At 38.9% G+C, this 23,788-nt stretch overlaps 1 protein-coding gene and 1 long non-coding RNA gene across 4 annotated transcripts; both read left to right on the forward strand.

Moving 5' to 3' along the window:
* Positions 1-43: 43 nt before the first annotated feature.
* LOC307255834 lies at positions 44-1,822 on the forward strand. Its single transcript, XR_013845042.1, has 3 exons — positions 44-382; positions 1,243-1,319; positions 1,409-1,822. It is a non-coding gene; the product is annotated as an uncharacterized lncRNA (long non-coding RNA).
* A 2,515-nt stretch (positions 1,823-4,337) lies between these two features.
* On the forward strand, positions 4,338-23,785 carry cc2d1b (coiled-coil and C2 domain containing 1B). Of its 3 annotated transcripts, none has more exons than XM_080034385.1 (26): positions 4,338-4,408; positions 4,694-4,825; positions 5,256-5,400; positions 5,553-5,656; positions 6,075-6,182; positions 7,087-7,233; positions 7,768-8,110; positions 8,490-8,608; positions 9,434-9,512; positions 9,860-9,940; positions 10,283-10,428; positions 11,392-11,464; positions 11,609-11,748; positions 12,125-12,254; positions 12,885-13,057; positions 13,393-13,518; positions 16,778-16,836; positions 17,262-17,378; positions 18,858-18,931; positions 19,214-19,272; positions 19,387-19,438; positions 19,934-20,033; positions 20,508-20,598; positions 20,737-20,859; positions 20,960-21,010; positions 21,386-23,785. In XM_080034385.1, exons 2-25 carry the CDS (start codon positions 4,763-4,765, stop codon positions 20,969-20,971), a joined length of 2,664 nt encoding a protein of 887 aa, XP_079890511.1. In that variant the 5' UTR covers positions 4,338-4,408; positions 4,694-4,762; the 3' UTR covers positions 20,972-21,010; positions 21,386-23,785. The 3 variants fall into 3 exon arrangements, with proteins under 3 accessions (XP_079890511.1, XP_079890512.1, XP_079890513.1); XM_080034386.1 differs by having other exon boundaries at positions 7,090-7,233; XM_080034387.1 differs by lacking the exon at positions 4,694-4,825 and adding an exon at positions 4,488-4,643 and having other exon boundaries at positions 4,361-4,408.
* Positions 23,786-23,788: the final 3 nt, after the last annotated feature.

Genomic DNA, 23,788 nt, shown 5'->3' on the forward strand with positions numbered 1-23,788 from the left:
CTATTTTTCTGTATTTTCTATGTTTTTACATAGCATTTTTTAAGTAATGGAGAATTATATTATATGTACTCCAGCCTTTGAGGAAAAGTAGTCCAAGGTGTCTGTAACAGTAAATAAGCCGCGTTAGCTAGCTTTGAGGTGGTTTCCCGATCATTTTAGACAGGACAGGAGGCTTATTATGTGACACGGTGAAGTTGAGGAGGGGATACCCATTAAACACCAGGACCTGCGGTGGTTTAATAAACAGTTGAGCTGCTTCACAATCTCTGTCCGGAGCCACAGCAGTGTCTGGACTGACGGTCACGAACACACGGTCGGACACAGACCTAGGGTTTAGCTAGAGCCTACAGGACACGGAGCCATCCCACGGAAACTATGAACTGTAAGTCTGGTTTTCTTATGTTTTTAAACTTCAAAGTTGGTCGGTATAATACGTTCAATGATGAGAAGCAACGTGTGGTTATAATGTATTGCAGGCAGCATAGCTAACCACTAGCTAACAAGTCATAATGGGTATAACAGCTAATGTTCGTTAGCATATTCTTTTAAAGGATGTACCGTTTTTTAAGGCATTTGGTCACTTCTAAGGATGTTAATAATTAACTGTTAACGTAAAATAAGAAGGCTGACCAATGAATCCTTCCGTTAATCAGTTAAAAATAATCCCGGCGCTAGCCAGGGAAATATGAGTCAGCTGAATACTGGAGTCTTGTTGCTATAATAATAATCAGCGTGTCTGTATGTCTGCTTTTCTGGGACATCGGCACCTTCATACATAGCCTACTAGTTTTACATCAGGATGTAATGTTAGCATGTGTCGACCTCATATAGAGCGTGTTCTGTCTTAATAGTGGCTATGAAGATCCAATAAACACATGTGAGCAGTATACTATTCTGCTCAGCCCGTCTCAACATCATGTTGCTGTTTCTGAATAAAAACAGGTAGACAAGCGTCCCATTATGCAAAGGATTTTTTTTAAATTGTGCAGCTCCATCGTGTTTAAATCATATTTTATATCTGTTTTTCCAGCCTGAAAAAAAACATTTACAACTAATTTTAAAAGTCACTAATGACAAGATACCCCCCACGAAGAGAATGAATTGCAGGGCTGTTATAATAAACTATATTGATTAGTTTTTAGCTTTGTGTTCTTCATCAACTCGAACCTACATGTATTTTATTTATTTTATAAATCTTAACATTATCTTAACATCTGAATGGCACAATCTGCTTTTCCACAGACTCATCTAGGCTGTCCTGCACAAGGCCTGCACAAGTGTCTGGGATTTCCATCCTGTCAGGGAGAAGCCATTGTACAGTGAGCAGCTACAGTCAGTCCTAACTATTATCCGTCATGTGTTTACTATAACATCACTAATGGGATCTAACAATTGTTTCCGTCCCCAGTGTATGCATTGCTGAGGGAAGGACACTCCAGATAACTGAAGACTTCACTGCTCCTGCTGCCTTGAGAAGATCTCCGAAGATGGAGCAGCGTGGAACTCACCTGGCAGTCACAGCACATCAGTCCGACTCTACACTCTACACACAATTTGTTTTCAATTTTTAGATTGTGATTATTATAAATCTAGACAAAGTCAGATCATACTCAATTCATAATCATATTGATTGCAGTAAATGAGGTGACATACTCAGTCATGTTTATTTGTTTGACATATTAAAAAGGTAGGGGAGATTTTGATTAAATATGGTAAACAGTTGGGCTACAGACCAAGGACTAAGTTACTAGTTTTATGTTTTGTTTTATAAAGTCTTGTTCCGGCACATGCCAGAGCATTTTGGGTATTTTGTTCATTTTCTCTTAATAAAACAGTAATCTGTGTATCTGAATCCGAATTTGATGAAAATGGGGGCGGGACCTGATAAGCCTTTGGCTTCTTCCGTCTCCCTTCGGACAACACAAAGTATGATGTATGAATATTTGCAAGAGAAAATTGTGTATTGTGTGGAATTGTCCGAAAGAATACTAAATAAATAAATAAATAAAATAACGCCATACAAAACTTTACTTGGAGGTATGCAATTGTGAGTGCATTCTAGTTTTAAACTGGTTGATTTGTATTTTTCATTTTGACCGTATGTATATGTTTAGTAAATCCACAAATATTTTAAAAAGTCCAAATCTTGTGATTTGTTTGTGGGGTAAGCTTTTACTATACATTTGTACTGATTGTGCTTTGATGTGATAACTGCAAATCATAAATATAATTGATATAGGGCATTTATTAGTCTTGCTTTAGCAGCATGCAGACCTACTTATTAATGCAGCACGTGATCTGAATTAACATGTTCTAAACTGCATAAAATGTTATGGTGTGACACTTTGTGATTGTGATTAATTAAAGTAATCACTGAAATGAGGTTATATGAAGCTTTGTACCCTGTTCTTCTGGACACGTCACATGAGGTAAGGTGTATAGCAGAACTGTCTGGGGATAAGCACACAGTTAAACCTGATCATCTAATTATCAGTTTGTGATACAAGTAGTGATAATTTCACATGGAAAATGTGAGATAGAGGAACAATTATTCCAATTCAGTTTTAATGTGTCCTCTATACTTTTCTATTGCCTTGTAGAGTAGGTTACTTATTCACTTCACTATTCACACGTTTAAATTAATTAAGCTTACTACATTTAGAAGACTAAGTGTATGATTTATAAGCGTATTTCTGGATTTAGATACATGCTGAATACTCTGCAGCAAGATATGTAGGCCTACTTTATTTACTTTGGTCCTCAATGCCTGCAACGTCCTCCTCACCCCCTGCGTGTGGTGTTTTAACCATAGATAGTTTTAACAGCCAGGAGCCTTGACAGCGGCTGCGGGACAATAAACTATTGTCGATAGTTAGCCTGCTATCGGTGTGTGAATGGTAACGTGTAAATGGGAACAGGTCTCCCTTGCAAAAGAGTCTTCGGACTCAATGGGATATACCTGTATAAATAAAGGTTAAAAAATATATAATGGAAATTCATTCTCTATTTAATAAGACTACTTTTATTAAAATGTAAAGGTTTTAAAGAGAAAAACAGCAGGTTTAAACAGTTACACCAGTGCCAATCACACAGCAGACGTTAACTGACGTCGACGCTGGCCGTTATATCTGCTAAAGTAAACTTGTTTATGACTTTCACTACTGGCATAAGGCTCCGCTGTAGTTCCCTCTTATTCAATTCCCTTATTATTACATTTCCTACATTTTCTGGTGAAAAGAGACGACCATGGACCAGCCATGGACATGAGGGAGACGACGGAAACAGGCTTTCCCTCAGTCTGTTTAAATGCTGACGTCACAGGTCCCAACCGGCGCTTTCATTGGATGATACGACAATGTTGTCCCGCCCACCTTCTACGGATACAACTCTGTTCTACGGGTACGAAATACTTTTGCACCAAATATAGCAGCTGGACGTGGTGCAAATCTACCTGCAAAAAACCCACTGCTGAGACTTGCAGGAGCAGATTCGAGCAGAGAAAACCCTCAGCTGAGACTTGTAGGAACAGATTTGAGCAGTTGTATCATCGATTTGTGCTCGCTCATTAAAATGCTGTGCTCGATATCATTTTATTTGAGAGGACATTTTTCACAGATGTGCAACTTCTGATGCGTTAGTTCACATTTGGGTTTACGAATGCACACATTTTGGGCATGTTCTCACATTATGAAACACGGGTGTGCAAATGTGTTTTGCACCAACTGTGCTGCAATGATTGTAGCAAAAGTGTCAAGCGCATGACTCTTTGAAGTTGCGATGCACAGGATAGGATTTGTGCACCCGTAACAACGATTGGTGAACTCGTAGCCCCTATTTTGTGTCCACAATGGTAGAAAAAATATTTACGACTTCAAATTTACTGTTACACATTTGTGACTTTGGAGTACACATGCAAAACAAATATTTACGACTTCAAATCTACTGTTACACATTTGTGACTTCAGTTTACGCATTCAAAATCTGCAGTTACACGTGCTAAAGACTTATGCTACAATAATACCTTCATACGAGTCGTCACGCAAGGTAACGGCTTGTTACGTAAACCGGAAATGCTCGTAAACGGAGACCTGCGGAGACCGTCTCGTTTAACAAGGCTCGTTGGCCTTAAAACCGGCCTTAAAATCGGCCTTCATAGGCTATAGCCTTCATAGACCGCGAGACTGCGTCCTACCAAGTGCGTGGTCTCTGAATCAAGACACAGCCAATGTCTATGGTCCATACAATAGGAGACAGGACAGCCTGGCAGACCTGATGCAGGGCATAACCTTCACAAAGACTTGGCTCTGCGCATGCGTACTCAACCAAATCCATTACCCTGTCAAACCGTCAAACCACAGAAATGAAACTGTTCCTCTGAAAATTACCAGATGAAGTGGTGAAGGAGCAGGTAAATACACTCACGCTTTCAACGCTAGATAAAATGGTTGCCAACAGTGACGGTAACGCTCATTTTCTTCCTCATTAAGAAACTTTTCGAGTTAATAAGGAGATATGTATAGCTAACAGCTAGCCGCTCGGCTAACGTCGCTGGTAACCGCTCACTGTCATGTTTGGGAGCCACCTGACAATAGCTCACATGATGTTCACCACTACTTCGAGGCATGGCATTTCCTAAGTCGCAGGTGAGGAAACGTCACAACATTTTTGTGTGTGTGTTTGTGTGTTTTTGTAGTTTTGGATCACATGAGTGTCGCGTGGGGGTTTGTCAAACAACAACAACAACAACAACACCACCAACAGTATGTTTGGTAAAAAGAAGAGAGCACCGCAGCCCAGGGGCCACGGCGCAGCTGCAGCCAAACAGGTAAACAAGGCTATTACTTTGCGCCATTATCAGTATTTTCAACCTCAATATCACGTTTGAATATTATGAAGGAGATGTTATGGTCACTGTGCTGTGTAATACTAGTACTTCAATGTGCAATATGACTTGTCAACATTACAGATTCTTTCTGAGGCACTGCCTTATTGCATTTACTTTACGTTATATTTCACTTATTTTGTATACTTTGTATTATTTTTGTCATTGGTATTATGTGTAAGGTTACACAATGCTGTAGTAAACCACACAGCACGCTTTATGAAAAGAGCAGGAAATAATCAAAAATGCCGACCTGTAGCAGCACCATGCTATTCCTGGAGATTCCACATTACACCCATAAAAAGTCAAGTTAAAAGAAAAAAAAAGACTAAAAATAGCTGTCACAAGTTGTTCCTTTCCTTCCGTGTTTCAGATGGGTCTGTTTGTGGACCTGAACCCCGAGGAGATGATGGCGGGTATGGATGATAATCTGGACGATCCCGACCTGGAGGCTGAACTCGCTGCGATCACCGGGGATAACAATGGTGCTGGACGCAGAGCAAAGCAGAAGGGAAAAAGTGAGTGAAGTGGAAATAATTTCAAGTAATGAGCAGTTAGTGCCATGATTGGACTACTATTTAAATTGTATGTTTTCTTTTTATCATAAGCACAACAAATACAGTACATGATGCACTGCAGTCGGATACATAACGTTATATTTGTGTCGTAGGCCCGCTGCCCATGGAAGACATCGCTAGAATGGCCGATGAGTGCATGAAGGACTTCAATGATGAGGAGGATGACGGTGACCTGGAGGACGATGAAGATCTATTGGTTGGTGGTGTTTTATATTCATCTGCTTGCTCTCATGCTTAGGGCTGAGAATGAAAGATTATGGGAATTTTTTATTTATTTAACAGACACAAGTTTAATTCAAGTGACTGTATAAACCTAATTCTGTCATTCAACAAATATTTTATTCTTTACAGTTGAGCAATCAAAATAAAACTTTTGAACCATCAGCCATCAGTCTCCGCACAAAGATTTGACAAATAAGATAAACAACACAAGTTTATTTGTCTTAAGTTTCATCTGCACACTTGGGTTTACGCAGTACTTTCATTAGTCAAACAACTGCACGTTTCACAAAAAAATGAAAACTGGCTATACACTCTGCACTTCTGAAATCCAGACATTCGTATGACTCTTCAAATCTGGCTGTTGATTGGTTACTGTATATTTCCCCACACAGGCAGAGCTACAGGAAGTGGTGGGTGAAGAAGAGGACGCTGTAACTGTTTCCTCTGAGTCCTCTGCTGAATCTTCTAAAGCTGAAACACTAGAGTCCCGCCAGGCACAGGTACAACACAAACCTCTTTCTGCCAGCATTGTAATGTACACCCTCAGTCGCCAAAATAAGTGTCAAATGACGGAAAAATGTAGCTGTTCCCGGTAACAGCAGGGAAGGGCAGACATATTTGTCCTCATTGCCTTCTCCAGGTTTACAAAAGTGGTTGCCTTTTTTTTTTGTTAATACTGTAATTGTAAATATAAACTTGATCTCCGAACAATAGTTGTTTTATTGATAACATGTGGAATAGATGAACTTGAGGTGAGTTTTTGCATTCCTTTAAACGCTCCTTCAACTTTAATTTCCTGAGAATATTCCCACCTGGGTTTAGGTCTACTTGAAATACTTGAATTATTTTACCTTGTTTCCACCGAGCAGTACAGTTCGGTTTGGTATGGAACGCTAACCCTAGATCTAGCTTGGGTTTCCACTGCCAACCAAAATAGGTACGGCACGGTTCGCTGATTTTGGTTCCCTTCCAGACTTTTAACAGTGGAAAATTGGAATAAATGTGTCCTGTTCCGAACCAAGCTGTACCGCTCTGTGGAAATGAGGCTCTTGTGTTTAGATTTTAAAAAGCTATATGTAGACATTCCAAACCAGTTTAATTTACTCCTCTAATTTATGTCAATGTACATATACTTTAGGTCTTCCTCCCACAGTTCTGCGTGCTGAGTAACTTAGCTTTTTAAATCGTTTTTTATTCAACTGTATACTTCTGTTGTTTGATTGTTGATTGTTTGATGATTTATTGTGAAGCACTTGGGTTGCCTTTGTGTACGAAATGTGCCATATAAAGTTGCCTTGCCTTGGGTAGCCTTGAGTAGTTCTTTGACCCAGCATTAAATTAACCAGCAGTTTTCAGATAACGTTGACAGTTGACACTAGCACCTGCTTTGTTGTTATGGTGAAGCAGGAAGTGACGGCCCCCAGCTCGGCGGCGCCCGGCAGCCTCCAACACACGCTGGAGGAGAGAGCCGCCATGTACAGGACGGCCTCACAAAACGCCAAGGCAGCGGGGGAGACCTCCAAAGCCCGCAGATATGACCGCGGCCTCAAGGTCAGTGAAACTACTTCCCTGATGAAGACTAATGCTGTTCGCTTAAGGTGCAGAACTACAGCAACGTTTACAGAAGAATTACGGCCTTTTATTGTTAAGACACAAGATACTTTATTCTCGTCATCGTATGCAAAAGGAACAATATAATGTTGCAGGCAATCAGCTGTAACTGAGATAAAAATGGGTCAGGGATCAGTTGGGTTCTTTTATATAAAGTCTATGGTTGGGTTAGGATCTTTTTAAAAGGAGTAATCGAGTACCACTTTCGAATTCCCAAACCAAAACTATGTTTTTTACAGTCAATTCCTCAACGGCCTATGTAGATTGCGTGATTAACGCTAAACATGCCCAGGAGCTACACATTTATTTTCATCTTTTAATTCAGCTCTCAGAACCCATTCTTTAAGATATTTTTTTTTACTAATTCTCTGGTTCCATAGTTGTGGTTATAATTTGCACTGCGCTTTAACTCTTAATTCCAGACCTCCTAAATAATTGGAGATAATATTTGATTGTTGCTGTTGCTTTTCACAGACTCTAGAGACGATGTTGGCAGCTGTGAAGAAGGGTCGACCGGTGAGCGAGGCAGAGATTCCTCCTCCCGTGGCCAGCGGAGCCCCGAGTGACCCTAACCCTCCCCCAGCTGTACCCCACCGTCCTGCTCCGCCCGTACCGCCGCGTGTTAAGTCCACCACTCCCTCAGACCAGCAGGATCAGTCAGAGGAAACTACATCACCCAATACTCCAGAGATACTCACCCCGACTAGTGAAGAAGAGCAGTCCACTTCCTCCGTTGCGCCCGCACTGAGCAGCAGCAGCATGGTCACATCTCCAGAGGAACTGATGGAGGAAACCGCCGACCAGCCACAGACAGGAGGTCATTAATTTAAAAGCATAAACTTCACTTGTTTACTATCAAGAGACTACATTTACACCATCACTATCAGTAACAAACTACAAACACATTTCAATAATTATCAAAAAATTTGCGTCCAGGATGTGTTACTGCGACATATTGGTTAATTGCATTTTCAAAGACTAAAATATAGTGGCTTTAAAATGTAGATGTTATTGACGACAATGGGATTTCCTGGCTGTCTTGTATATATCAGTAATGGTGAAACATTTAGTGGAGTTAATTTTTTTGGGTTAGCTCTGAGTTTTCAGTGACAAATGTATTGACAAATGTATGTGATTGTGATTGAATGCCTTTCACTGTGGTGATTGTTCTGTGTTTCTGTCCCCTGAATACGCAGCCGACGAGTCGACGAAGACGCTGCTCTTGGAGAGACAGAAAGAATACAAGATGGCAGCGCTGAGAGCCAAGAAGCAGGGAGACGTGGAGCAAGCCAAGCTTTACTTCAAGACCAGCAAGGTGAGCAGAAAGGCCGCAGTGCTGAGTGATTTGTTTAAAACCTTGTTTCAGTTTTGTTGTGTTTTGCATATATTTGAATCTCCTAAAAATTATTTTGTTTTGTTTTGTGCAACATTTGGCTCCCTGTGAATGTCAGTAAGTTAAACTGGGAAAATGTGTTTAATAGTGGACAAGTAAAATATTGTGTCGGCTTCCTTGAAAAATCTGTAGGATTTATCTCTTTTAATAAAATTAAGAAAAAAACATCACAATTATTAATTTTTAATTTTATTGGTGCAAAAACAATAGTTTTGATGCTATTTACAAGCTTATGCACACAATGTAGTGTACAATAAGAGCAGGATAAATCACTATGGTCTTTCCCTTATCATTGAAGAAAATAGAAGGTTGTTTAGCTACAACTGTAGTTGTAAAAAAATATATCTTGATTCTGTCTGTTACGGTTTATGTACCATTTTAATATTGCTATGAGTTGAATGCACATAACAAAGCCTTGTTTCTGCTGGAAGCAGAATTCCAACTATTTTGCTGAGCAGAGCAAGTTTCTACTGTCGGAATGTAGCAGCAGCTGCTGCATCTGTGCGACAAGGCATATTGAATTTTTTATCTCTATCCCTTACTCGATTATTGTCAAAGAAAAACATCCATATTCATGACGTTTGTGATTTTCTTTCTGAAAAATATAATTTTGATAATTTGTGCAGTCTGTTGTCTGAGCAGTTGCTACATTTTCTGACTGCAGGATTCCTCGCTCAAGAATGTGGAACTTGCCAACTATCTGGAAGTTGACAAAGCATCTTTATGTTTGTGTTTTTTTGTGTGCAGACGTTCGATGCAGTGATTGAGGCTTTAGAGAAAGGACAAGCAGTCGACCTGAGTGGCCTTCCTCCATCTCCAGGACAGGGTCAGTAGCACTGCAATAGCATGCTTTCATTTAAATAAGCAAGAAAAAAAACTATTTCAACTTTTGATTAATTAAAAAAACAGGTCCTTTAGTTGTTAGTCACTGTGCAGCTGAATAATGCTCAATTATAAATAATCGTCCCAGCCAAATGATAGATATTTGAAATGGTTTCAACACAAACCCTGGATTATATTTATTTATTGTAAAGAATTACAGTAGCTTAATCTAAAAAATATATTCAGAAAATAGCAAAAAAATAAGATGATATTCCTGGATATATCTGAGTAAGAAGTAAACTGTTTTAACAAAAATATTCAGTTTGTTAATCTGGTGTTATTGTGTTGTAGGTACAGAAGTCTCTGCTCCATTGAAGGAAGCTCCGCCTGTGCCAAACATACAGGTCACCCAACCGGCCGCAGCAGCTCCAGGTAATAAACTCCAATAAAAATCTATAGAAAATAAGTAACAGTCAGTTTTTGAAACTTTTATTTTAGTGGTTTTATGTTAAATAAGTAAACAGGCGTACAAAAGTAAGTGAACAAAAGGACAGTAAGTTTATTTTTGACCAGGTGGAAAAAAAAAACTGTTCTTCTGGTGAATCTTCACTTCAAGAAAATAATTAGCCCCAGTTGCCTTTAATTAAATATACAAATATAATACCTTCTTAGCTTACTGACCTGATGTCCCTGAATACAGCCTCAGTGTGGCTGTAGTATTAATACAATCTCAAATCAACTCTTGTTTACTGTCAAATCGCCTCACTCCCTCAGCCCCTCCCACCCCTGCAGCCCCATCAGCTCCTAAAGACGTGCTGGAGGCTCTGGAGCAGCGACGAGCCAAGTATGTGGAAGCCTCTAATCAGGCCAAAGCCAGTGGAGACGACCGCAAGGCCCGCATGCACGACCGCATCGCCAAGGTACAAGGAGACAGAGACCCTCCTACTGACGTTTTTCAGGCTCGGCCATTCTACGTGTTTATTATCGCATCGCTATACCCGTTTTATGTTATTGCAAAATATGAAATGTAGAATGTACTTAGTATTTATATGTTTAGCTTTTTAAATTAGTTAGCTTGAACTATTTTCTATCTATCTATCTATCTATCTATCTATCTATCTATCTATCTATCTATCTATCTATCTATCTATCTATCTATCTATCTATCTATCTATCTATCTATCTATCTATCTATCTATCTATCTATCTATAAATACATATCTATATATATGTATGCATAAAATTGAGAAGAATTGGAGCATTAGTTATGCTATATTATTATTATATTATGCTAAATGCACTTTTTAAATGTGTTCTAACATATCTATGGATCCAAGGTGTGCCTAGTGACTGCCAAAATATTTAAAAAAATAACAATCTCTCCTTTTCTCACTCCCCCTTTCTGAAACCCCCACCCCTCCCCCCCAATATACTCCAGTCAGAATTCTCCCCTTTTCTGACCTCAAAAACTGGAAAGCCAGAAGCTTCCACTGTGCAGCCCACACCCCTATTTCTTATTGGTCCACGGCCCTGACAGACAGAGGGCGAGGCGTATCTGGCTTTGCTTCTGGACAGGGGGCGGGGGAGCTCAAAGATTGTATATTTACGAGGGGAGCTGCAGCTCTTTTTAAAAAATAGGCCATTGTGAGATTAGCTGAACATCAGCATAGTACAATAAATTATCTGAAAGTTTTTTTCAGCAAACAATTAAAGAAAAACGTATTAGGGACCACTAAGACCATATAATATGTTCTTGTTTATATTCTTTATACCTTTATGTTTAAGATTTTGATAGTGAAATAATGGCACTGTTCTCCAAAACATACTTTACATAAACAAAACTGCTGTATGAAAATGAACTGTCTCTGTCTGTCTTCCTGCAGCAATACCAGAGTGCCATCCGATCGCACAAAGCAGGAAAAGCCGTCAACTTTGAGGAGCTGCCGGTTCCCCCAGGTGAGATTTTTTTGTTGTCCATGTTGGAAGAGTTATTTTCTAAGTTACATTCAGCTCTGTAAAATTGTACCAGTGCCACATAACATGATTTTGCAGATCCTATTGTTAAAGATGTGTTGTGCAAACTTGCTTTTTATCTTTTAGGTTTTCCACCGATCCCGGGTCAGAAGGGGACCGGAGCTGAGCAGGGGTTCGTCGCTGCTCTACAGGCGGCCGATAAACTCACATCCACTGAAGCTGTAGAAATAGCAGACGAAGAAGAAGAAGAGGAAGAGGAGAAAGAGGTGGGCTATCAAAACTGTTTCAGTTTGTATGCACCACATATTTGGAACAAACTCCCACAAAACTTGAGGTCTGCTGCAACTCTCGGCTCTTTTAAACCAAAGCTGAATACTTTTCTGCTTGCCCTCTAACCTATAACTTTTTATTTCCTCGTTTTTATTGTCTTTTAAATGCAATTTATGCAATTTTTGTGCCAGGCTTTGTTTTTTATTTTTATTATGTCTTATTTTCTAATTTATTTGTATTCCCCATTAAGGACTTTGAATTGCCTTCTGTCTGAATTCAGCTATATAAATGTACTTGGCTTGTACATTATATTTTATTTTAATAAGATGTTTGTGGTTGAATTGTTGATCCATTGTTTTGTGTTTGTTGCAGTCTAAGCCTGCGGCTCCAGAAGTGCCAAAGAAGCCGACGCTGGACGTCCCGTCTGCAGGACAGGGAAGGAAGAGGACTCCATCACCTTCACCTGACAGGACCTCCAGCAGGGAGGGACTCTCACCTACAGGTCTGTCCACAAACACAAGTACACAACTATTGGTTGATTGTTTAATCTTTTCAGTCCTTTTTCAAGCAAAAGGGGACAAACTACCTCTGGCTCCAGTTTCTCCAAAGTGACCATTTGCACCTACTGTATATATGTTTTGCTGTTATATTAAAGCTTGTACACATGGTATCAGTTACTTCATCACCTAATTTGAATGTTTTGGGAAAATTTTAATAGTTGAATTATACAAATGTACCTTTTATCTTCTAATGAATCTTATCTGCAGTCTGACACTGAGCATTCAGCTGTGTGTCACGTAAGGCAGCAGCAGCACAGTCATGTGCTAATTAACTGTAACAGAGGAAAAAATGTTTTTTTATTTTTACACATTAACAAGTATATGAAACAATAATTGACACTTTTTGAAAAGAATACAAAAAAGCAAAAGCAAAAAAAGCAAATAATCCCACAGGAAAAAAAACATTACAAAAATAAATTAATCAAAAAGTTTAAATAAAAAATAATAATTAAAAAGTTAAAAGTTAAAAAAATTAAAATTAGTACATCAAAAAGTAAAAAATAAAATACAAAGCCTGCCCTAAAAGTTGTTTTACGTTTGACTGTCTGTCTGTCTATCTCTCGGTCCTCCAGCGGTCCAGCAGCTGGAGTTCCTTGAAGGCAGGAAGAAGCAGTACATGAAGGCGGCGCTGCAGGCCAAACAGAAGAACGACATGGAGCAGGCCAAGGCTTTACTCCGCACCGCAAAGGGCTTCGACTCCATGATCGAGGCAGCACGCAGCGGCAGATCTGTGGACATCAGCACGGTGAGAAGGCAGAAGGATTTTAAGGGGGATTATTAATATGATTTCAGTCATTGTCATTATCATATAAGTTTCGTTACTTTGTTGACGAAATCATCATCATTTCTTTATACCCTTTGTTTATATCTTATCTAGGAATGTCAAAACTGTAACGTCAATCAACTTCTCGGGTATCAATAAAATATTTCTGATTCCAAAAAGCAATTCTGACAAAATATACTTTGAGCTATGTAAAGTTTTGGGGAAGTGTAGATGAGTAGTCTTGTTGGTCCCACCCTGGCCTGACCCACCCTACCCTGGCCTGACCCCTCCCCTCTCTCTCTGTGTTGAACCTTTAGGTGCCGTCGCCCCCTGGTGACGAGGATGATGACTTCATCCTGGTTCATCACAGCGACGTGCAGATCTCAGAGAAAGCCGAGCAGCTTTACACACAACTGGCCAAGATCCTCAAAGAGCAGCACGAGGTAAACACTGCAGGACGTCCATGATTGAGTTAGTGGTAGTTAGTGATAAGATTGACAGAATAACACAGAACTCTTCAATCCTGATATTAAGTCTCCAGTGTTTCCCCCAGAAAATGTCTTAGTCAAGGTGGTCACTGCCCCGTGTCAGGGGCAGTGACGAAAATTTTAGGGGTATTTTGCTCAAAGATGCCAATGCGCCGTAAAGAAATAAACAACTGTTTATTTGAATACAAAAATAAAACAGACGCTGACCTTACAGTTGTGCAATTTTGTTTGCTATGTGCAGGTACAAATTATGTGTAAACGTACAGACAGTACAAAGCACAATTAAAGAAAACTTCTACTGTTTTGGTGCAATACTATACAGACACACTAAATATAAATAATGGACCATACATTTAACATGTGTATGCACATAAAAGTGCAAATACAACTTTTTAAAGTCCCTTTTTGGATGGGGGCTGTTGTGCGATTAATGGTTATTTTAAGCCTACTTGCTTGATGTATTTTTAAATACAGAGCAGAGGTCGTTTTGGAACATGTATTTCCCAATTTAAAACATAAAAATAAAGCAGCATTGAAGATTCAGAAAATAAATCTTCTTGGCCTACACTAGCATGCTGTTTGAAAAATAACTTTAAATAATAAATACAATGTGTTTTCCCCTTAAAATGACTAAATGCATTTCAAAGACAGTAGGCCTAGTGGCACTTCAGTAAACACTTACTGAAACTTGCCTGGGCCATCACTCTCATGCCTTCTTCAAACTTTTCTCTGCGCTGATAGGTTGTGTTGCCACAGTGATGTGGAGTCTTAAACTATTCTAGCTTTGCAGAGCACTTCTTTCTGTTCAGCTAAATATCCCCATAGAATTGCACTGCGTTTATTATCGCCACCAGTTAAATCTCGGTTTGCTTCTGCTCGTTTAACTCTCCCGCGTGCATGCCGTAGTCGCGCGTGGTGCGGTACGGTCGCGCGCAAAGCCGCAGACACAGAGCAGCTGATCGAGAAACGCTTGGAGACACATGCTTTTTACCGCAAATCGCGGCCTTTCGCGCAGTTATGACCATGCACAACACACACATCGCGCTTGCTAGTACATTAATTGTGCAGCACAAAAAAAAAAAAAAAAAAAAAAAAAAAATTAAATTAATTTTTTTTTTAATTTTTTTTTTTTTGGTCGGTCGGTTGGTAGTCAAGGCGGGAGGCTGGCGTTGCTAAGGCGGCCGCCTTAGCTATAAAGCGCTGGGGGAAACACTGGTCTCATACAATCTAGAAAAACTAGTTGTAATTTATAGCGATTATTGTATTTCTACGGAGCCCCTAAAGTGACATGGCGAAAAAAACTAAAAAAACAAAACTTTATGGTGCATACAGGATAGATTTTTCTTTTTCATATTTTCCATCACCGCAATGAAACTTTACTCCCTCTTAAATCAAACATTTTCAGCTCTCTGACACATATACACACATACAGTCAAGTGCGAAAGTTTGTGAACCCCTTGAACATTTTGGAATTTTATTTATTTTTACCATTATTAATTCATTTTTATCAATACCAGTATTTTTTATATGAAATAACAGATGTTTGTTTATCAATTCAACATTTTTCTTTCCCAGAAATAAATTGTTAAAACAGATAAAACAAATTATTTGACAACTGTTGTATGATCAAAAGTTTGTGAACCCTAAACTGCATTGCTTAAATGGAGCAGGTAAACACAATCAGATGGGCCAAATTGAGTCATGAAATGGACCAATGTAGTGAGAGATCTTTAGGGAAGAAATTGGGCGGCACTAGATACAACAGAGATAAAACCAGGTCAGTTTAGGCTCACCAAAGTGAACCCATACTGGTCAGACATGCTAAAAGGGAAACAAATCTCTGAGGATCTCAGGAATAGAGTTGTGATGCTGCACATTTGTCTGGGGACAGCTATAAATTATTTTAAAAAAAGTTTGAGCTCCATCGGTCCACCGTGAGGCAAATCATCTGCAAATGGAGAGCTTTAAGAGTGACTGAACATCTGCCTAGAAGTGGACTTCCTTCAAAAATATCCACAAGCGTCACAAGATAAGTGATTTTTCAGTTAAAAGCCAACCCAAACATTACATCTAGTGATTTGCAGACCTCTCTTGCAGCATCTGGGACAGATGTGCATGGTTCCACAATAAGAAGAAAACTCAGTCAAAATGGCTTTCATGGGAGGGTTGCTAAAGAAGCCTCTGCTCTCAAAAAAGAACAAAACTGCTTGTCACAACTTTGCCTGAGAGCACTTTGAGATACCTGAAGTCTTATTCTGTGGACAGATTAGTCCAAAATTGAACTGTTTGGTCATAACCAAAACTGCCATGTTTGGGAAAAAATGCAATTCTGCCTACCACCAAGAGAACCTTCTCCCAAGTGAATAATGGTGGTTTCAAATTGTCTGCAAATCTCCAGATGTAATGTTTGGGTTGGCTTTTACCTGAAAAATCACTTTTCTTGTGGCGCTTGAGGATATTTTTGAAGGAAGTCCACTTCTAGGCAGATGTTAAGTCACTCTTAAAGCTCTCCATTTGTAGATGATTTGCCTCACGGTGGACCGATTGAGCTCAAATTTTTTTTTTATGAATTTATAACTGTCCCCAGACAAATGTGCAACATCAAAACTCTATTCCTGAGATCCTCTGAGATTTGTTTCCCTTTTAGCATGTCTGACCTGTATGGGTTCAGTTTGGTGAGCCTAAACTGACCTGGTTTTATCTCTGTTTTATCTAGTGCCACCCAATTTCTTTCCTAAAGATCTCTCATTACATTGGTCTATTTCATCAACCAATTTGGCCCACCTGATTGTGTCAACCTGCTCGATTTAAGCAATGCAGCTCAGGGTTCACAAACTTTTGCACATACAACATTCGTCAAATAATTTGTTTTATCTGTTTTAACAATTGATTTCTGGAAAAGAAAAATGTTGAATTCATAAACAAACATCTGTTATTTCATATAAAAAATACTGGTATTGATAAAAATGAATTAATAATGGTAAAAATAAATAAAATTCCAAAATGTTCAAGGGGTTCACAAACTTTCGCACTTGACTGTATATATATTTATATAAGTTTCAGAACATTACGTTCTGATGCCAAAAAAAAAAGATATATTTATTATTCCCAGTCTGGTTGCTCTCTACACTCTTCTTCTTTTCTTGCTGTGAAAACAAACGTGTTCCTTGAGATGTCTGAGGTTTTTTCTTCCATTGTTTTTTCCTCCTTTTAGAAATGCATGACTCACTCCAAGCAATTCACTCACCTGGGGAACGTCAGCGAAACTACAAAGTGAGCCTTCCTCTGTCACAACAAATCTCAAACTCAGTTAGAACACATGCAGACTACGGCTGCAAATAACAACCTTTTTCCATTAGCAACACATACACTTTTAAATAGTTTATCCTTTTTGTTAAATAATTCCATGACCCAGTCTATACATTATCAAATATGTGTTACCATAGTCCAAAATGATGCTAAAAGTTTGACAAAATTCAAAACAAAAATGCAATTAATTATATAAAGAATAACTTTATTCTAACCTGATAAATGATTTGTATTTTGAATTTATCAATTATATTGTGATAAAACTAATTATTATGTCTTCTTTTCTTTTTGTCTTTGATTATACTGAACGCCTGATTAGTAGATTCCTTAAAATACACAGTGAACACCTTGTCCATGCGATGTAATAAATGACGATGTCTGTGCTGCAGGTTTGAGAAAATGGCGGCGAGTTGCAAGAAGAGTCTGGACATCCTGAAGCTGTCTCAGTCCAAAGGTCTGCCTCCTCCTAGCCATCACTTTGAGGAGAGATCCTTCCACACTGTCAGGTGGGCACAGTACAGTTATATTGCAAAGGATTTCTGTAGTCCTGATTCATTTAGTTATAAAGGTATTGTAAGAAGATTGAAAGAAATGTGCAGTTATTGATATAAATTGTTTAGTCTTTAATCACATTTAATTATCCCACATTCTACCTTAAACAGAACCCCGCACTAAACAACCCAAATAACGCAGGTGGGGCTGGATTCATGCTCATAAACAGACAGTTAGATGAATAGTTAAATTAACACCTTTTACAGAGTCAATCAAAACTGAAGATTATCATCTTTGTTAAGGTTGAATTTATAGTTAAGCTGTTTTGTCAAGAGTACCTTTTCCACCGGAAACACGAAAACTGCTCCACCGGAAATACGCTACCTTCTTCTTCGTTTTGTTTTATTGGCCAGGGGGCTATTTCACGTAGCTGGTTTTGAGGCAACCCAGAGTTTGTTCGCTCTGAGTTAGTGGAAACTCTCGGTTTTTCGTTTCAAGAAGCAGGTTCAGGGCAACCGAGAGTCAGTTACTGCGGCAACATACGCCGTGGGTCTAACCTGCTGGACAGGTGATTAGACGACCTACTCTGAGTTTGTTTTCACTTTACGCTGCAGCTCCAACTGAAGAAAGTGTCACTGCCACAACGCGAACCTGTACAGTTTAAAGCAAAATCACTCCATAGAAATCTCCATCGGGATGTTTTTATCATTTCCTGATGATTTTACGTTTGATCGATCATTTATCTGATCAGTAGTGTAGTTCTCAGCCCTCGTGCCGATCATATGCGGCCACCTTACACATCGTGAACATGCATTACATTCAGATTAATAAACCTATTGTATTGTAGGCTATGTATCACATTATTTATTTATTTATTTATTTATTAACAGGAGTTTAACGTCTGTGCCACTGAACAGGTTGAAATATAAGTCTGCGGCTGCACGCGATCGTTACTGTTCACTTGCGTGATCACAAAGTCACAGACGAGCCTCTTTAAATAGCCTATAGAAATTATATAATAATTAAAACTGTGATCACTAGAGGACAAGGGATCTGGTAATAAATCAATCAGGCTCTACAATGGAAACTGTCACCGTATGTGTCAGACGTTAATGTCTTTCACTCCCCACTTTTTAAAATTAGTTGTTTATTTTAATGTGGTGGCACTTTTTGTGTTTTATTTATAAGAGTTTATATTTCTATGTGATTGACGTACTGGAGATAATTGTGAATTAAAGAGACGGATTTCGGAAGATGTACACCAAGCTTCACCGCTAGGTGATCGCCGCCAGTAAAACAAAACGAAGAAGAAGTTTTCGTATTTTCGGTGGAGCTCCGCTCTCCCCATGGGTCCGCAAATAGGTGCCTCTCTGTTTTGTTGGGTTGCTTTAGATTTTGCAGTATTGCCTATTAATCTGGCCACTGAGTGTTCGTCTGATATATCATTGTTTTTTATCAGCCCCTTTTTGATGAAGAATTTCTTCTCCTTTCAGAATATTTCCAGAGCTGAGCAGCACGGACATGGTTGTTGATATCGTCAAAGGGATGAATCTTCCTGCTCCAAGTGGTAAAAACCAAGCATCCTCACACCTTTTAAGTCCTTATACACACAGCGCAGTATGTCCGCATGGCTTCTGCAAACAACGGGAAAAACAATCAACAGTTATTTTATACCTGTAGTTAAATCATTAAGATTTAGGATGATTGTTTCTTGCTTTGCTGCTGATGTAAAAAATAAACCATAAAACCTGTTTAAAATCCTTCACACATTGCTCTAGAAAATGTGGTTTAAAAAAACAGATATAAAGCACATCCTGGTTGATGCTTTGTGACACATTTTCTCCTCCAGGAATCCAAACAAACGATCTTGATGCCTACGTCAAGTTTGACTTCCCGTATCCGAGCACGGTGAGACACTCTGACCAAAGATGTTTTTCAATGTGTCACAGGTGAAGTGTTTTCTCCTTCTTCTTCTTCTCTCATTTTTTTAAAGTGTTTGTTTATTTGTTTGGCTGCCTCCAGGAGCAGCCGCAGAAACACAAAACAGCCGTCATCAAGAACACCAACTCCCCAGGTGAGACTCTGACGTCGCCGTACGTTGGTGCGTTTGTCGTATGTTTGAACCAACAAACGTGGATTTACTGAAGCTGAAGATCTGCGGTGACATTTTGTTCCCAAACACATGAAGATATTTTTTTATTTTCAGAATATTTTTAAGTACTGGAGACTGTGCAGCATATTGTTATCTATCGTCCTGTTTAATATCTTACCAATTTGATAACAAATGAATACATATTTAAGCTCAACTTTTCCCAAAACAGTGATTGGTAAGTATTGATGGTTGTTTTCATGTAAGATGTGAAAGATTCACAGATCAAACTTAAATAGGTTAAATGTGTAGGTTAATATGGATGCTGGGTCACTTAATTGGTTTTTGAACTAATACATTTAGACTTTTAAGTAGAAAAATGCAAAAGCCTTTAGTAGTTGTGTTATTTTTTTAATAATCTATGTTTTAGATGACTTTGAGCGAGGAATCTGTTCATCTGAAATCTCTTCTTTCCTCCAGAATTCAACCAGAGCTTCACGCTGTCGATCAACCGTAACCACCGCGGCTTCAGGAGGGTGGTGACGTCTAAAGGCCTCAAACTGGAGCTGCTGCACAAAGGGTGAGTCCCACACGCACACAGCTGCTCAAAGTGGTGAGCAACGTATGTTATGTACTACGTCTGAGCAGTTAAAGAAAAGCTTGCGGTTCAGTGTTAAGGTGTAGAGCAGGGGTCACCAACACAGTGCCCGCGGGCACCAGGTAGCCCGCAAGGACCATATGAGGCGCCCGCAGGCCTGTTCTAAAAATAGCATAATAATCTGTTTCCCACCTTTTTTAAGTCATTGTTGATCATTATTGTGAGAAATCATTAACATGATCAGTGTCTTCACATAGATGAGTATCAGTAATCATTAATAATAATATATAACTAAAGGCAAACTGAACAAATTTGTTATTTCAGAAGAGTGTATCAAACTGGGTGCCCTTCGTATGACGTAGTACCCATGAAGTAGCCCTCAGGTTCAAAAAGGTTGGTGACCCCTGGTGTAGAGGTTGCGATGGTGATGATGTCGCTGTGTGTGTTATCTCTTAGCGGGTTTTTGCGTAGCGACAAGCCGATCGGCACGGCGCTGGTGAAGCTGGACAAACTGGAGACGCAGAGTGAAGTCAGGGAGATCGTCGAGGTGAGAGGCCACAATACCATGGTTCAAATCTGAATGAGAGAGATTATTAAAGAGAGAGATTTAGAGTTTGATATCCTCAGTTGAATCCAACAAAACAACTTGCTAACATGTAAATATCATGTGCCCCTCATTGCTCAGGTGATGGACGGTCGTAAAGCCACCGGCGGCCGCGTGGAGCTGAAGGTGCGTCTGCGGGAGCCTCTGAGCGGACAGGACGTCCAGACCAGCACCGAGCGCTGGCTGGTCATCGACCAGTCACAGGTAAACAACACGCTACACAGGAAAGGTTTTGTTTTATCCCAATAGTTAAATCCTGAGATCTTGTAAAACTGTGTGAGGTTTGTTTCTTTTTGTCTCCAAGGTTCTTCTTTAAATGCTGCTGTAAGATTAAAGATGATTCACAAGTCAAAAGGTAACAGTCCATCATATTTGTTATTTATTTAATATTAGTTTTATTGTAAACTCTTTAAGATAAGGAATAGTCTACATTGGTAATAAACATATTCACTTGAGAGTTACATAAGAAGATCGACCTCTATTGACCCCAGCTTCATACTCATGAAACATAGAGGGGCTCAGTAGCGGCAGATATCCAAATCCAGCTATCAAATTGGATCGGTGACTCACCAGTTCCCAGTATATAGGCAAAGCTAAATTTAATATTAGTGCGCAGATATGCGTACTTTCGATCTTCCTAGCTAACTCTCTCTAAAACAAGCCCAGAAGTGATTTTGAACTGTTCCTATATCCCTGACCCTTACTGACTGATAAATTGTTTGTGTTGCAGATTAAAGGAACTCAATCAAAAACACTCAGAGGAGGAGGATGTGATGAGGACACTGTGTTCGTTCGGACCGGGTCGACTTTGACTCGTTCAAACTCGTTTTTTTTGCACATTTTGCGAGACACAGAAGAAGCTTCCTTTGACTCTACAGTCCACCAGGAGGATACACAGACACGCTTTACTTTCATTCAGCTGGACTGTGTACGTCAGATGTCGTCTATAATGAAGGGAAAAGTAGTTTTCTCGTGAACGCAGACATAAGCTTGTGATGCATATGGCTTGACTCCATCTCCTGGCGGACAGCGAGCAGCGAAGGGCCTCAGTGTCGACCTAACCTGATCCTGCTGCCCCCACATAGACACTATAGTTACTATAATATATCAAGGAATGTGTATATACTCCTCATAATATTATTATTTTTATTATTATTATTACTACACAGCTCTGGTATCTAGAACTGCACCTATGCACTAATACCAAAGTAATCACTGTTGCTGTAAAATTCTCCTGCATATTTTATTCCCGCCAAAACCTGCCACTACGACACCAGAGCTGAACACGTGACGGTTTTTATTATCATTTTTCCTGCACAATTTATCCAGTGTTTACGACGGACTATGTGGGCCATGTTGAGGAAAACTAAATAAATGAAATAACGAGAATATAGTCGGAATTTTACTGAGAATGTAACTTCAAAAGATGTTCCACGCTCAATATATTATATATTTTCTCTTGTAAAATTACGACCTCATTCTCGTAATTTCAGGTTTAAGTTTTGAGATAGGAGCTGAGATGTTTAACAGGAGCAAGCCAAGAAGTTCTGATACTATACACAATTTATGTAGTTATTGTAATCTTTTTCCCAGCACCTTTCACTTTGATGAATTAGTCCTCTTACTAACTGGTCACCAAACTGCACTGTCACCTAGCTGTGGCTTTAGGTGTGTTAGATAAATTCACCTTGTTTACACTCGAGCACAAAATCTGTGCAGAATCGCAACCGAGCGGAGTTTGGTGCATCTTTAATTGTATAAAAGAACATGTTAGAATTTCTGTCTAAAAAAGCTAAATATAATTGTTTTAATCTTTTGTTAAAAGCATCCATCATTACAAATAGATACTGTGGTTTTTAAAGACATTTTATTCATTGGATGGCTGAACTTTGAATGGCATATTTTAAGTCAACTTTTATGTCTGTGGTAAATACAAAGAAAGAGCCAGGGCACAATTAGTTTAGCTTAGCATAAATACTAAAAAAGGCACTGCTAAATCCTAGCTGTTAATAAAGTATTTAAAAAATGTTACACCTATCAACAACTGTAAGCCTTGCTATCTAACATATATAATTTGTTTTATCTGTACACGAACAGAAAACATATGACCCACCCCACCCCAATGCTTCAGCCTGTATGCTAAGCTAATCGCAGCCTGACTCCAGCTCCATGTTAAAACACACAAACAAGAAATGGTTAAAATCGAATATTGTCAAACTTTTCCTTTGAATGAGTGAATCTCCTTTTTACAACTATGCATTAGATCCTATATCTTTTGTCCTTCATATATTTGTGTTAAAGGGCAGTTCACCCAAATGTACAGGAGGGTTGCGATATCAACAACTCAAAGTAGTTTTAATTATTTGCCAGTGTAAGATTTCGGCTTTACAGATATTTTTGGACTAAATATGATTTAAAGGAAACGATTACACAACTTCCACTGTCAACAACATAGAACAACAAGTCCTTGATATAAAAAGTGCCTCACAATAAAAACATTACTGTATATTTCCATGACAACAGATGATCAACAGCTACTAAATGGACGTCATGATATTATGTTTTAGTCATTGACAAAAACCTGCTTTATCAATAAACGTAAGTATATAATTGGATCGACTGGTTGCTGCATTGATTCCGAAATGAAGCGCTTCAATTAATTTGAGTGAACTGCCCCTTTAAAGTTTGAACTGCAGCATTGTTATAATTGCAGAGAAGCCATAAGAAAATACACTGAGCCAACGCCGTAAATAAACACAATTATTTAGGCATGTTTATTTTAAATGCTGTCTTCAATGTTATTTAGTTGCCAGCTGTTTGTGTGTGTGGTCACGACATTTCTAATTTTTATTCTGTGATAGAAAAAATCATGATGAATCAAAGTAACAACTGTTACCAAGTTAACTTTAATAATTTGCCTAAATAATTTGAAAATGCTGTAATACTTTTCTGTTGAAACCTATTGATCATCTTGTTTACAAAGATGAATGATGTCACGTTTATATTTAAAAAATAATCTGAGACAGAATAGAGGCTATATTTAGTTTTTAAATTGTGGACTGCATTTGACTAACTAACATTTGACTGCTTAGAAATAGACCTATTAAAGAAATACCTTGTTTTAATTTTGCAC

This window comes from Ammodytes marinus, assembly GCF_949987685.1.
Source record: "Ammodytes marinus genome assembly, chromosome: 9".
NCBI lineage: Eukaryota > Metazoa > Chordata > Actinopteri > Uranoscopiformes > Ammodytidae > Ammodytes > Ammodytes marinus.

What these genes read in the sequence shown, in the direction of transcription:
- cc2d1b (XM_080034385.1), top strand. Translation starts at nt 4,763, where the DNA reads ATGTTTGGTAAAAAGAAGAGAGCACCGCAGCCCAGGGGCCACGGCGCA. An exon ending in AGCAAAGCAGAAGGGAAAAA is followed by an intron (nt 5,401 to 5,552) that starts GTGAGTGAAGTG and finishes TTTGTGTCGTAG; the next exon opens with GCCCGCTGCCCATGGAAGAC. An exon ending in GATATGACCGCGGCCTCAAG is followed by an intron (nt 7,234 to 7,767) that starts GTCAGTGAAACT and finishes TGCTTTTCACAG; the next exon opens with ACTCTAGAGACGATGTTGGC.